We start from the raw sequence: 13,691 nt of genomic DNA on the forward strand, positions 1-13,691 counted from the left end.
TATTGTTTCTAAAACATGTAAAAAAAAAAAAAAAAAAAAAAAAAAAAAAAAAAAAAAAAAGGCAATCACATAAAATATAATTAAAGTTTTCTGGAAAACGCATTTGTCTCCCACTTTGTAGAACCTCTCATGGAGCACAGGATTATTCTCACCAACCAAATCAACAGATGTATAAAAACATGTAGTTCCACTCAATTGCATAGAATGACACATTGCTGATATTAAGACAAATCTTTGAGCCCAGTTTGTTATTTTTTCAGTTGTTTGGTGTTGCAAAAACAGCAATGCTCTGCCTACTAGTCATGTGGCTTGCTCATGCTCAGTTGTAACTGTTGACTGACTAGTCAAGTCACCCCTCCCCCACAAACCACTCAGGCTGCAACATGTGGAAGGCCACATTTTCCATCTCTGTAAAAGGTAGCCTGCCTGACCTGTTTTTGTTGACAATTCAGAAATGGACCCCAAAAGATGTAGCAGCCTGGAGAATAACAGCAGGTATGCTCTTTTAAAAACAGGCTGCTGTTCCTCAAAAACACCATGCAGATATTTGCCATTGCTGGGCTTGATGTTTCTACAGCAAAGTAGGTATTTCATACCAATGCTGTTCAACTTACAGCTGTGTAACTCTCTTGTACAGTAGAAGTTATTACTCCTTAAAAAACAAAAAACAAAAACAAATCCATGTGTAGGCTACACTCCGCTTTTATAACAAACTACAGGCTACAGACTGCTACTCAATTAACCTTTCACTGGGGGAAAATACAAGACTGCAATTTAAATCCTTTGTTGAACACTGTCATCTGCAGTCACCTTTAGCACAGACGATGTAGAAAGCATATCGGTAGGGACGGGTGCTTCTTTCCTTTCATTTGATAATGGGACACGAGAAAAGCACAGCAGGAAGAGAAAAGCGCAAAATGTTAACATTTTATTTACAAAGTTGTTTTTTTGTCATACAGAAAGTAAAAATGTAGCTACAACCTTGATTTGTGCAACAGGCGGCCACGCTAAAAATAATGGCTCGCTGGTTGCACAGTTGCTATAGCAATAATTTTATTGGGAAAAAAATAAGGAACAGAAAAAAAAAAAAAATAAAACAAAGACAAAAAATAAGAGAAATAATAAACCCAACAACAGAAAATAATTCATCCAACAAAATATTAAAAGCACAGACCCAAAACTAGATACCAGTCCCAAAGTCCTCACGCGGGAATACATAAAGAGGGATTGACAGTGAAATTGTGGAATGCTGAGTGGTGGGCTGCCTGAGAACCTTGGGGCGGTGGATTGGGTGAGGGGGGGAGGGGGGCGTGGGGTGGCTCTCGGTTCCATGGGGGAAGGGGGGGCAGCTCCACTCGGCCCACCCGTCCGGTACAGTCTTGCCCCATAAAAGAGCTCAGAGCTGGGGGGAGACGTGGAGTAGAAAGGGCGGTGTGAGTTGGAGGGTGGGTGTTCAGGTTTGTCGGGGAGGGAAGGGGTTGGTAACTCGGTAGGCTCTCGTTTTCAGTTTTTTTCTCTTAATCGTCGTCTTCGTCGTCCTCATCCTCATCTTCATCCTCTGGATCTCGCTTTCTCTTCTCGCCTTTGCCAGTCTCTGCTTCTGGAGGGGAAGAATGAAAGGGAGTCATGTCTCTGTGAGGAGGGGGGAGGGACTTGAGTTTCAAAAAGCCCACAAGAGTTAAAGGTACCTAAGATAGTTGTCTTTGTAAATATAACTTGGTTTTGTTTACATTAAAGAAAAATCTCACCAAACACACTATGTGTATCCTAATAAACGCACTGAATGCACTTCCTAACTAAACAGGCATTAGTAAAGCTTTATTTTGGATTATTCTTCAAGTTGCATTGTTTACATCGGAACATGTAACACGTTGCTCCCATGCTTGTGTCCTGCTGGAGGAAAAATGTTATGTAAACAAAAAGAGGACCTGGCTTTGTGTGCACTATAGCGCCACTAGTGGTCACAAACACTACATTGGGTTCCATTAAATCCTAGTAAAAATCCTAACAACAAAGGAAGTGAAACACCATTCCACATTAAATTGATTCTCTTTTTTCAATATTTCTTGTGACCAAGGCAACAAAGATTTTGGAATAGCCTCCTTGCAAATAATAGACCGGCACACTCTATCCCATATTGTAAGAAATTACTAAATCCAAACTTTTCTCAAGCATTTTCTTTATTTGATAGTTTGCCACCCTCAATATTTATGTATTTGGTTGTCAGAGTTCGCCTGGTTCAGTGTCTACATTTAAGTATGTCCCATTATGCATTGCTATTTGCTTTTTAATGTGCAGCAGTTTGACAGTGGTGGTGCTATTCAAGTAAGATTTACTTTCCTAGTGACACTGTCAGCCTGCTGTGCTCTTACTCACTGGGACATGAAGCAGCACGGAGTATTACACACCAAACCAGCCGCTCAGTTACATTCCAGGGACTCCCAAAGGTCCCCTACTGAGGTCTTGCGGTGGGCTGGGAGGTAAATAATGTTCAAGAATGGCTACTTTTATTGCCATTTTTCTCTCTCTACTATTAAGTCCTGCATTAAAAATAAAACTACAAAAAAGACAATAAATATAATACTAATTAATATAATAATTACATGCTCAAAATAATGATAATGTACAATTGAAGTGTCTGACATGTATTTTTAAATACTAAATTTCTTCAAGACAGTGACCCCCCAAACACCACATACAAAGTCTTGTTTTAAAATGCTGCTGTTCATTCCTGAACCCTTGCACTTGTATACTTGCTATTGTCTATGCTTATTGTTTAGGTTCTTCTTCTCATGTTTAAACTATAACTGCTGTTGTGTAATTCATATTATTGTTTTTAATTTATTTTTACTTAATTGTGTGTGTGTGTGTGTGTGCTGTACTATCAATGACCAGTAAAGTGTGACCACTAAGGGGAGCCACTTGACAAGCCCCACCAGGCTTTTGGGAGTCTCCTGCATACGTAGTCCACATTCTCTACTCTGGAGTTTCTTTTAATTAAAACTCTACTGGGACACCTGCCACCCCATTACTACCAACACCGACTTCCTGTGCATATAAATATGCAGAGTCAATAAAACAATGTACTTTGGAGAAAACCTGCATATCAAACTAGTGGAAGTTATCCACTAAACTGCCTTGCACATTTTTTCCTGGGCTTCAACTTCATTGCTTAGTAAAGTGTCAGAGTTTTAGTCTCAGGAGATCCTGAATGGTCCAGGCAACACTGAATGACAAGCCACACACACAACACAATGAATTTCACCTCCTCCCATCAGGTGGCCACTTTCTGCTCACTCAGTTGAGGGCAAATCAGAAGAAAAATATTTTGGCACCAGAAACAGATACAAAGTTTAATTAAGAACTGTGAGGTCTCCAACACTGCACAATAGTTAACTATTATTTAAACTGTTCATGCTGGCCTCTGCCCACATGCTGCACTTTACCAGCACAATATGCAAACGGCCATCTGATAATCTGGTGCTCTGTGTACAAGAGAGATGGCTGCTATGTGATACTTTTGCTTTGAATGATTGATTGTAATTTTATTTTTTCATCCTTTAAATTGTCTCATGTAAGAGAAAAAAACGATAACACTAGACCTGCTTTTTCTACAAGATATGGTGCCCACTATCTGCTTTCTCCCAAAATCTGGCTTTTGCTCATTAAAAAAAAAATCTTCATGAGTGACATTTGATGTTCAATGTAAAGGCACAAAAATCCTCAATAGTTTAAGTTCTTCTCTTTTTCATTTAGTAGCTGACAGCAGAGACAGACAGGAAAGATGGGGAACAATGAGGGACTTTGTGAATGCACACTGTGGCTAACCCACCCAATTTTGACATAAATTTCAATGGGATGGTACATACCATCTTCATCTTCATCCTCATCTTCATCCTCGTCATCAACTTCACCATCCTGACCAAAGTCTTCCTCCTTTGTAAAGAAAATTACATCCGTTAAAATAACCAAAAACACAATGCCTCTGAGCTCCAAACCTGGTAGAAACCTTTTGAACCCAACAACCTCATACCTCATCTTCTCCGCTGACCTCTTCATCATCCTCTTCTCCTTCTACCTCCTCTTCATCTTCATCGTCATCCTCTTCCTCGTCAAAATCCTCCTCCTCTCCATCCTCATCCTCCTCCTCCTCTCCCTCTGCAAAACAAAGCCAGAACCTTAATGAAGCATAATGAAGATGAAATGCCACAGATACAAAATGGGTACCAAACGTAAACAACTCTGTATAATTTGCAAAAAGACATCCGTAACAGATTCTGTCATTGCTAATATACTGGAGAAACAAACAAACAAACCAAACAAGTTTTACCTTCATCATCTTCATCATCTACACCATCCCCGTCGACCTCTCCGTCAGAGTCAGAAGCTTCCCTGTCCTCCATGTCATAGCCATCCAGGTAAGTGAGCTGCGGCAACAGTTTGAACACACTCTCCCTGTAGTCGTTCAGGTTTGTCACTTCACAGTTGAACAGGTCCAAACTTTTCAGGTTGTCCAGCTTTTTCTGGTGATTAAATGCAAAGAGGCATCCTCATGAGAAACTCTTAGCTATGGTACTATGTAGGTGTGTGTGTGCATACTGCCAAAACCCTTGCAAGTATCTGCAAGAGTATGCAATTAGCTCATTAGTGTTTCCTGTGAACTTTGTTTTTGTAGATATGTGGTGCTCTTGACACAGCGCTCTTTTCAAGAACAGTTTCAGTGAATGTTGCAGTTTAAGAATGTCTTGTTCAGATATTCCGATCATAATAAATGGAAAAATGTCACAAGATTGAACATTTAGTCATTAGTTTTGGGTGTAGGGTGAGCAATTTGTGCATCAGGTAAGCCTCGGTGTACATATTTTGCAGGCATGCAGATGGTTAAGTGTTGCAAATGCGGCTTTCAAACGGCCTCCACCAAACTTTACAACACATACCAACGGTTCCAACGTGCTGATGTCTTTCAATTTGTTGCCACTCAGGTTTAGATGTGTGAGGTTGGGTAGTTTCTCTGCTAAAACATCAAGGCCGCCACTGATTCTGTTGTCACTCAGCTCCAGCTGAAAGAAAGTAGGAGGAAATATTACACTTCCAGTTGGCACTCATCAAAATTCAACCAGCCCACGGAGGTATGAGGGTGAAACATAATTTTTTTTTTTTTTTTTTTTTTTTACCTTTTTGAGTTTTCCTAGTTTAGGCAGGTTGGAGACTGACATTAAGCCAACATTTATCAAACTGAGGAACTCCAGATTGACAAACTCAGCTGTGAGGCCTTCAATTTTTCCTTCATTTGATCGGCAATTATCAAGAACAAGTTCTCGTACCTAAAGAAAAGAAAAGTTACATACATAATTATTCATAATACATACAAAGTTTCTATTTTAAAAAAATATCATCACACAAGAAATGTCTAAAATACACCAATCCCCTAGTATTAGTCACTACTTTAACATTTTCTGAAAAATTCCTTTATTGAAATACTTACACAACTATCTCATTTCTATAAACAGCAAAATCTAAGTTTAAGGCCAGCTTTAGTGGCAAACACATGCAGGCCGATATTAGACATTTGACGGGGGTGGTGGTTACTCAACATAATTTCATCTTCGCCATAACGTAAAATTATTAAAAGTCACTTCAGTTGCAACAAAAATATTAGAACAACACGTCCGAAGGCGGAGTTAGTCTGAGTAAATCACCCGTCAGTTAAATCTGGTTGCGCAATTCAGTGTTGGACAAAACGTTGCAAAAAGTTACTGTCAAATGCCAAAGAACACAATTTCCCGAGTAAAACAGCCCAAAATGATACTGTGTTTCCCTGTGAAACACTTTGGGAGACGGTGCATGTAATTTGTCCGGGCATTTGACAGTAATTACGATTCTTTGAAACAAGGAAGAACAAGCCGTAGCTTCCCATGGCCTCGCTGATGCAGTCACTAATGACAAATGCAATGATTTTTGTTAGCTAGCTCGCTACAGGCTAGCCATTGCCCCTTTTAAACGCTGCCGTGCAGTAGAGGAGCAGCAAGAGAGGTCTGTCTGCCCGCCATTAGCCAACCCAACAGCAACGGAAAGGATTGCGAATATGTCCTTAGTAAAGCCGTCTTTTATTTTTTATTTCTCTGGTAAAATCAACTTTCATGGGGGAAGTGGAATATACCTCCTCGTCGAGCGAACGACCGTTATTGACAGTTTTGTTACACGGTACCACGTCGTTTTGAGGTCGAAGTGGCGAAGGAAATATATTGAGAACGGAAATTTAGTAAAAACAAAGATGGAGACAGTTCCTTTCTCCCAGAGCTTCAAAGACGACAGAATGACAACATGGCGATTCCTGAGATACAGTATGCAGTTCTCTGGACATTTTCAATAGAGAAAATGCTACTCACTGACCGTAATGTCGTTATTTACACACCACTTTCAATTTAATTTCTTACAGATAATATTTTGTATTATTCCCTGCATGAGTCAGGAAACGCCGACCGTCGAGTTTTTCGCTGCCCACGCATCGAGCGCGATGCGCCGGCTCTCCGTGTCATTCAGGCAGGCTGATGCACGGAGCCGCTCACCAGCAAGCCAACTCGTCTTTAAAACAAACCATGTTCAGTTTAGCACTTGATGGCACTTTGCAGATGAGGGATATCGAGGTTTCTTTAGGGTTTTACATTTCCGAGGCGATGTATTTTGTTTTCTTTGACCATTGTAGCGAAGGGGGTAATATGGCGGGAACAAAAATACTAGCGTACCGCTGTGTGAATGATTTGCACTCGAAACAATGTATTGGGTCCTTAGACTTGAAAGAAATGAGTATGTAACATTTTACACGTTTACAGATGCTGTAATTTTGCAAGAGCAACTTGTACTATGCAAGGGTGTAGGCTACATATATATGACTGAACGAGCCTGCTGCACACTCCCTCTTTAACAACTTGTGTTGATTGAAGCAGCTAAACATATAAACAATCACATTGCTGGATGAACCACTGGCTTCTAGTATGCGCGGAAATATCCTGCTAAGGTTAGAGTTACAAGGGCTTGTTAAGTGGTCAAGATGTGGATGACTTCGTGAGCCAAGTGACTATTTTTTGTTGGCGTAACGTTAGCTGGGATCTACGTTAGGTATTTGAAATTACTGTAACGAAATTTAGACCTCACTCGTGATTGGGAATGCACCGTTTATATCTTCGCAAACCTCTTTTTTTGAACGCGAACCCTGGCGACTTTTAAAGTGCATTTTGTAATAATAAAGGCGCCCCATTTTTTAGCAGTTATGCTAGCCCCAAACATGGCTTCCAAGGTCTATATAAAATAAACCACTCAGTGAAAACCAAACGCGCAAGTGGAAAGCGGTTTTCCTCATATACCGACGTTATTACAGAGAAGTTTACAAATTGTGCCACAACGTTAAGAGTCGAGCTGAATCGTGTGTGCACCATCGACCAAGGAGGCTGCGAAACGGTTAAAACACTGCAATAATGCCAGCAAGCTGAAGAATCGCCTTTTCAAAGTAACGATTGAATATAGCTTTTCTCATCTTGTTGCCCCTTCACGCCCAACCCAGAACAGTATAAAGGATTAAGCTTGTTATGCGAGTATTTTCCGCCCTACTAATAAATGAGAAACATAACCTAAAGCCCATGTGGTCACCATTACGTTAGCTACACAGGTCACTCAGAAAGCAAAAAAGTAGCAAGCTAGCTAGCAAGGCTAGCCAGAAAACTAAGGGTTGGTTTTAAAAAGCACGACTCACATCAGACGGTGTCCTGTTTCTTAGCTCCAAGTGGATCCTCTTTTTCATGTCCATCTTGCCCTATGAAAGTTTAACTTTTCTCTCTAGGGTTTTGGTGGGATCTTCAGTCCAAAGGCAGAGAGATGCCCTAATGGAGGGAGAATATGGGACTGTATAATGAACTGAGCCAAACGCTAAGTTAGTCGGGGAGAGGAGAAACCATGGAGGGAAACGGGACTGAAACAAAATATATGCTCAATAGCGCCATCTCTGCTCAGAAACGCCCATCGCCTTAAAAAAGGCATTGCAGTCACAAAACATGACGCTGCCCTGAAACAGTGCTATGGTGCAATTTATTTCTGCAAGGAAAGTGCTAAGATATGTTGGATTGCAATTGTAGACTTCCTTCTGTTAAGTCAGTTTTTTTATTCCGACGGATGCAGTTTATACTCGCTTGCAATTTGTTTAAAGCGTACAAAATAACATCCAGCCACTTATAAATGTATAAAGTAGGTCATATGTTGAACTTTGTTGATCTGCATGATTTAATAAACTTTGTGGTGGCTTTGAATCGTGGCCATACCCGATATAATTGCGTTTACTTCATAATTTAATTGATAATTGCGACAAGCATCAGAAATCTCTAAGAGATCCTGTTTTGTATATCACTACACCACCTGTTGCCTGTGACGGCAAGGTTGTCTTATGCGAATGCTCAGTTTTAATTGTAACGAGGGAATGATGCATTTGTAATCCTTGAGAAAAACATGACCAATCAATAAAACACAATACTTCATTTGCTGTGTATGCTCTTTATTTGTGCATAAACGCCTTATTTTTTCTCCTTTTAGACAGATCGTTAGAGAGGGGTTGGGGGGTGTATTTGGTTTGCAGTGAAGAGGGCATTGTATATGCACATGGTGGGTACCCCCCCTTCCACACACACGCACGCACACACTCCTCCGCCCCCCATTACTTCCTGCTTAGACCCAAGATCCCTCAAGCAGAAATAGTCCTCTGTGCCTCTCAACCACTCCTCAGGAACACCATCCAGTAGAAGTATGAGGTTTTTGGGAGAATTTCAGCTATGAATCACCAATAATCAAAGTGATGTCGGAAATAGCGTCCAAATTCTGGTCTAAATTGTGAGGACGTGTATTCCCTTTAGTGATGCCCAGAGATAGGCCTCCCTTGCATTGCTGTTTGATTCAGTACGAAAGTTGAAGTGACCAGGGACCTGAGCCGTGCAAGGCACAGCGATTCAGGGAATGTCAACTTAATGGATGCCTGCGTGTCTGCTATTCAAGGCATATTATTTGAAGCAGTCTGTCTTTGACCTTGCATGTGTTAAAACTGGCATATTGTGCATTAAACTGTTTTGAAGTCACTCTGTGGTAGTTGAGAGAATGCACCACAAGAGGGCACTGTAACATCTACTTGGACATTCCTGTGAGTGACAACTTCTCCACTTAATGGCTTAACAGTTCACGCTGATTGTGATCAGTCCTGCAGAAAGATGCACAGACTTGGAGCGGGTATGTTTTTGTGTCTGTTGGAGAGTTATCAGTCAAGGAGTTAACTGTGTTCAGTCATTTGACTGGTCGGATCTCAACTTTGATACTGAAAGTTCTGGTGATCATCTTAATTTTCAAGGTAGGCTGAACATGTCAGTTTCTGTTTGTTTTGACTGTCTGTCAGACTTTTTAGACTTTAAATACTTTAAGCATTTTTTGCATGATGTGTTTCAAATTGATTCTATGTTTCATCACACATTATACACAAGTGTCCCTCCCTACTCCAGTAGAGTTCATCCAATTGAGTTTATCCCAAAGAGGCAAGATAAAATATTTGGCACTGTATATGCTCTTGCAAGACAAGGTTTACAGCTGATATTTGACCCAGAACAAAATGTGTGCGGCAGGACATGCTTCACTTAAATTTTTAAAAATTCTGTAGGGTGATTCTGTAATTTTTTTGTTCAGTATTTCAATATTTGTGAACACAGAAATCACTTTATAAATATGTATTACAGGTGGCAATAATGAAATAGTTGTGAATAAGATGACCTTGTCCATACTATAATTTCATATACTGTGCATTTGTGTGTGTTGGAGTAGAGGGCAATGAATATACAAGAATCTCCTACAGTACAGGAGTGGACAAATTTAACAAGGGTTCTTCAGCAGTTCCCCACCAGGATGGGGGGCAGTTGTCAGTTGGGTGTTATTTACTTTTCTAGCCAGCTGCGTAGTCTGAGTGGCTCAGACACAGGCATCGGGCCTCAATGTGTTGTGAGAAGATTGAGAACACACCCCACATTTGAGCAGCTCCCCATCTATGAGATAAGATGGGTTTTGCTACATAGTAATCTTCCCGTCATAGTACTGCACAAGAAAGCCCTGTAAAGAGAAAAAAGACCGATTTTAGAGGATGAATAAGAACTTCAGATGTTTTTCGTGTGTTTACTGTATGTGGGAGTGATTATTATGTGTTCAGAAAGGAACAGGCCTATGGAATGTGACTGTTTCTTTCCATTGCCTCACTTTGCACCACATTCAGAGTTAAACCAAAAATGTCTTTCTGCCTGCATGGCACCCTCCAACACATTAGATATTATGGACATAGAATATTTGTGCAATTTAGTTAAATCCAATCATGCTAAGCGCCCGCAGCACACTCATAACCTTTCATTTTAACAGTCATCTGCTAAATTCGGAGGCTCAAATTTGTACAGCAAACCCAGCTTGAACCTACTTAAACAGACATGTAAATACAAAAAAAGTTGGTATTTCTCTGTGTGTTTAGGTTAGGCTAATTAGAACAGCATCTTATATACAGAGCATTTGCTTTATGCTATCTATGCCTGCATGTATTCCCTCCATTTCCACAAACACACACATTTTATCACTTATCACACACTACCCACACACAGGTCTATGCGCCGTAATGCAGTCTGTTTTTACTGTCAGTATTGTGCCAACTCCTCCACCTTTACAAATATGATAAGAGCAAAGCTGCAAGAACTCTCCCAGCACTATGGTAATGGTTAACCAGATAATTCTTTTAGGGGTGGGAATTGAAAACAGTCAGAACCTATCTAGTTTTTTGTGCTTGCCCGCTCTCAATGACTTGAATTCATTCATACCAGGACTCGGGATGGAGGAGGCACTAGAAAAAGAGAAACAGGAGTTGGAATACAAAAATCCTGATGACAACCAAGGTAACACTATATTTCAAGATGTTGATTAATTATACACAAGTTTAACTCGCTAGTAAGAGTTCTATATTTGCAGGCTATTATAATTTAAGACGTAGAGATACACCTAGGTAGATTTAGGTATTACATGCATTTGCACATTGCATTTCTGTCTTCTAGTTGTTGTTGTATAGCTAAGTTGATACAGAAATCTGTAAACCTACTCCTTAGCTGTATTACTACAAATGAGAGACAAGTGGAACATTTAGTTATCTTAATGCATTGTAAAACAGTGTGTGAGCTCGCCATACATCTTGTGGTCACAGGCTTAAATATGTCCTCCTAGACCAGTGTGTTGTTGGCAGACGCAGCCTCTATAAATCAAGTCTTTATGTGGTTTCAATTACTCACATTATCCGGGCGCGTATAAATGCAAAACTTGTGAAATCATCATGGAACAACATGAGATGCTTTCCTGAACAAATGGTTATGAACATACTATTTATTTCACTCAAGAACGTCAGAGTGAACAATTTCATGTATGCATTTGCTTCTATGAGCATTATTCTGGTTTCTCCGGGTTGCTGTTTTACAGGCGGGATCCGTCGGCGCCTGCGGGACAGGGATCTTCTTAGGAAGAGAAAGGCCGAGGCAGAGGAGAAGGAAACTAACCAGTGGGTTTATGGGTAAATTTATAGAAGAGGACAGTCAATGTTAGGAGAGTGAACTAATTACATTTACAGTCAAGCAAGTTTGAAATAAGTGTTATTGGCTCAGTACTGCAGTGCCCACTTTCATGCTTTAAAATTGGTGATCAAATTCTGGTTTCTGGTTTAGTATTGAATGATTAAATGATCCATGACAGTGTATTATCACCTTAAAAGGTCATTCTGATAGAAAAAAAAATTGAAAATAGGTAGTTTTTGTATGGCACAGCAGCTCCTCTTTTTAACATGGCATTATAACCCACTGTACTTTACAGTGAGTGGTGAAAGCATTCATTATCAGCAGTCGGGTTGCTTATCACTCCTCTGGTTTATATTGAATATGGAGCAAGACGAAACCAAAGGTTGCTCTGGTGTTTCTAACTATTGACTCCCCAGATCCAGGTCAAGGACTTTGTACTATTGGCTTTGAACAAATATCACAAAGAGCTGTATCCATGTCTGCTGTTGAGGCTGACTGCATTTCACTGTGTCAGAGTGGAGAGCAGGAGGAAAAGACCAAGAGGCGAGGAGAAGAGCAGCACGGGGAAGAGAGGGCGGCCACGGAAGACTGAGTCCACGCCAGAGATTCCTGTCACTCAAGAGCAGCCGGCGCTGGTTCAAGGAGCTCCTGCAGTAGTGGTGGTGCCTGAACCTGTGGAGGTTACCCCGGCTCAGTCATTATCCTCTCTAACCCCCTTACTTACTGCAGGCCGTGACCCACTGGAGTCGCAACCAACATATGTCCCTGCTGCCCCTGCTCCCATACCCGTCCTTGCATCTGTCCAAATTCCTGTTGGTACTCCACTTTTAACATCTCCACCCGCTCCTGCTCCTGCTCCAACTGCAGCTGACCTGACCCCAGCCCTTGTTTCGGCCCCTGCTCCAGTCGTTGTCCCCAGTCTGGCTTCTTCTAAAGATCCAGATATGGCTCCAGCTCCTGCTTCTGCTCAAGCTCCAGCTCCAGCTCTGTCCCAAGTCCCTGCTCCAGCTCCTGCCCCTTATTCAGCATCTTCCCAGCTAGAGACCCTTTACACAGAACCACAGGGCAGGGAGACCCTTGACCAGGTCCTGATTGAAGACTTGGGTCCAGATGAGGAGGAAGACATCCCTCCAGCTCAAGACAAAAGAGCTGATCAAGGTATAGAGAGAGGTGTACCAGAGGGAGGGAGCAGACCCCTGTTGTGTCCAATACCTAAAGGCTGTGCGTTGTTAAAAATGAAAACGTAAAAATATTTTGAATCATTGCTTGGTTGAAGAGTTAAGACTACAGGTTGTTATATTTGGATCTGCATTTGCCTCAGCTTTTTTACTGTGTCATATATAACTATATATACTGTCTTTCTTTTATAGATGTGATTGAGGAGCCATCTCTCCGTGCACCTGAACAAAATAACATGTTCTCAGCTCCAACCATATCCTCCCCACCAGCTCAAGAATACCTCCCGGGAAATAAATTTTAAAATACACTTTTCAGATACTGCCATTTTTCAGAACATAATACAAGCCTTACTGGTCACATTTTACATTTTGTACCATATTTTTGTTTGCATATTTTGATGTGCAGCCTGTTAGCTGATGAGAGAAAACATGTCGGGACTATGCATTGCTTCTTGGAAAAATGTACGAATTGAAACCAAACCTGTATACTTATTTATTCTATTTTTTTGCTTTATTGCGAAGCCCATAATTTCTATTTTGTTGAATACATTTTGCATTAAGTATACAGCAATCTGTGCCTACTTCTATTTAAAAGTAAATTGTATACTAATCACTGGTAGTGTATTTGTAATTGTGGTTCTATTCTGTTGAATTTTGTAAAAGTTTTCTTTTTTCATCTAATAAAAAAGCAATAAAACACTGTTTTCTGCATGTTTAACTTTCGTTGTTATGATTATTATCATCAGTCACACATTATAAACAAGAAGCTCATGCTCTGCTGTCTGGACCCTTAATAAATGTAGTATAATGGGTGATATTTTCAAATTGCATGAAAAAACAAAACAAAAAAACAAAAAACAAAACAAAACAAAAAAAAAAACAGTAATTCATAATTACTGTC

At 40.5% G+C, this 13,691-nt stretch overlaps 2 protein-coding genes across 9 annotated transcripts; one reads left to right on the forward strand and one right to left on the reverse strand.

The window, feature by feature from the left end:
* Nucleotides 1–913: 913 nt before the first annotated feature.
* anp32b (acidic (leucine-rich) nuclear phosphoprotein 32 family, member B) lies at nt 914–7,983 on the reverse strand. 3 transcript variants are annotated; one of them, XM_030053884.1, is made up of 7 exons: nt 7,751–7,983; nt 5,175–5,324; nt 4,938–5,060; nt 4,331–4,523; nt 4,034–4,158; nt 3,870–3,936; nt 914–1,597 (listed from the first exon to the last, which is right to left on the reverse strand). In XM_030053884.1, the coding sequence occupies exons 1-7, from the start codon at nt 7,802–7,804 to the stop codon at nt 1,518–1,520; spliced, it is 792 nt and encodes a 263-aa protein (XP_029909744.1). In that variant the 5' UTR covers nt 7,805–7,983; the 3' UTR covers nt 914–1,517. The 3 variants fall into 3 exon arrangements, with proteins under 3 accessions (XP_029909744.1, XP_029909736.1, XP_029909752.1); XM_030053876.1 differs by having other exon boundaries at nt 914–1,600; nt 7,751–7,981; XM_030053892.1 differs by lacking the exon at nt 7,751–7,983 and adding an exon at nt 5,915–5,932 and having other exon boundaries at nt 914–1,600.
* Nucleotides 7,984–8,626: 643 nt separating this feature from the next.
* hemgn (hemogen) lies at nt 8,627–13,479 on the forward strand. Of its 6 annotated transcripts, XM_030053862.1 has the most exons (7): nt 9,211–9,382; nt 10,699–10,768; nt 10,878–10,949; nt 11,521–11,611; nt 12,127–12,522; nt 12,607–12,770; nt 12,983–13,479. In XM_030053862.1, the coding sequence occupies exons 2-7, from the start codon at nt 10,729–10,731 to the stop codon at nt 13,090–13,092; spliced, it is 873 nt and encodes a 290-aa protein (XP_029909722.1). In that variant the 5' UTR covers nt 9,211–9,382; nt 10,699–10,728; the 3' UTR covers nt 13,093–13,479. The 6 variants fall into 6 exon arrangements, with proteins under 6 accessions (XP_029909714.1, XP_029909722.1, XP_029909680.1 ...); XM_030053820.1 differs by having other exon boundaries at nt 12,127–12,770; XM_030053829.1 differs by having other exon boundaries at nt 11,521–11,599; nt 12,127–12,770.
* Nucleotides 13,480–13,691: the final 212 nt, after the last annotated feature.

This window comes from Myripristis murdjan, chromosome 1 (genome assembly GCF_902150065.1).
Source record: "Myripristis murdjan chromosome 1, fMyrMur1.1, whole genome shotgun sequence".
NCBI lineage: Eukaryota > Metazoa > Chordata > Actinopteri > Holocentriformes > Holocentridae > Myripristis > Myripristis murdjan.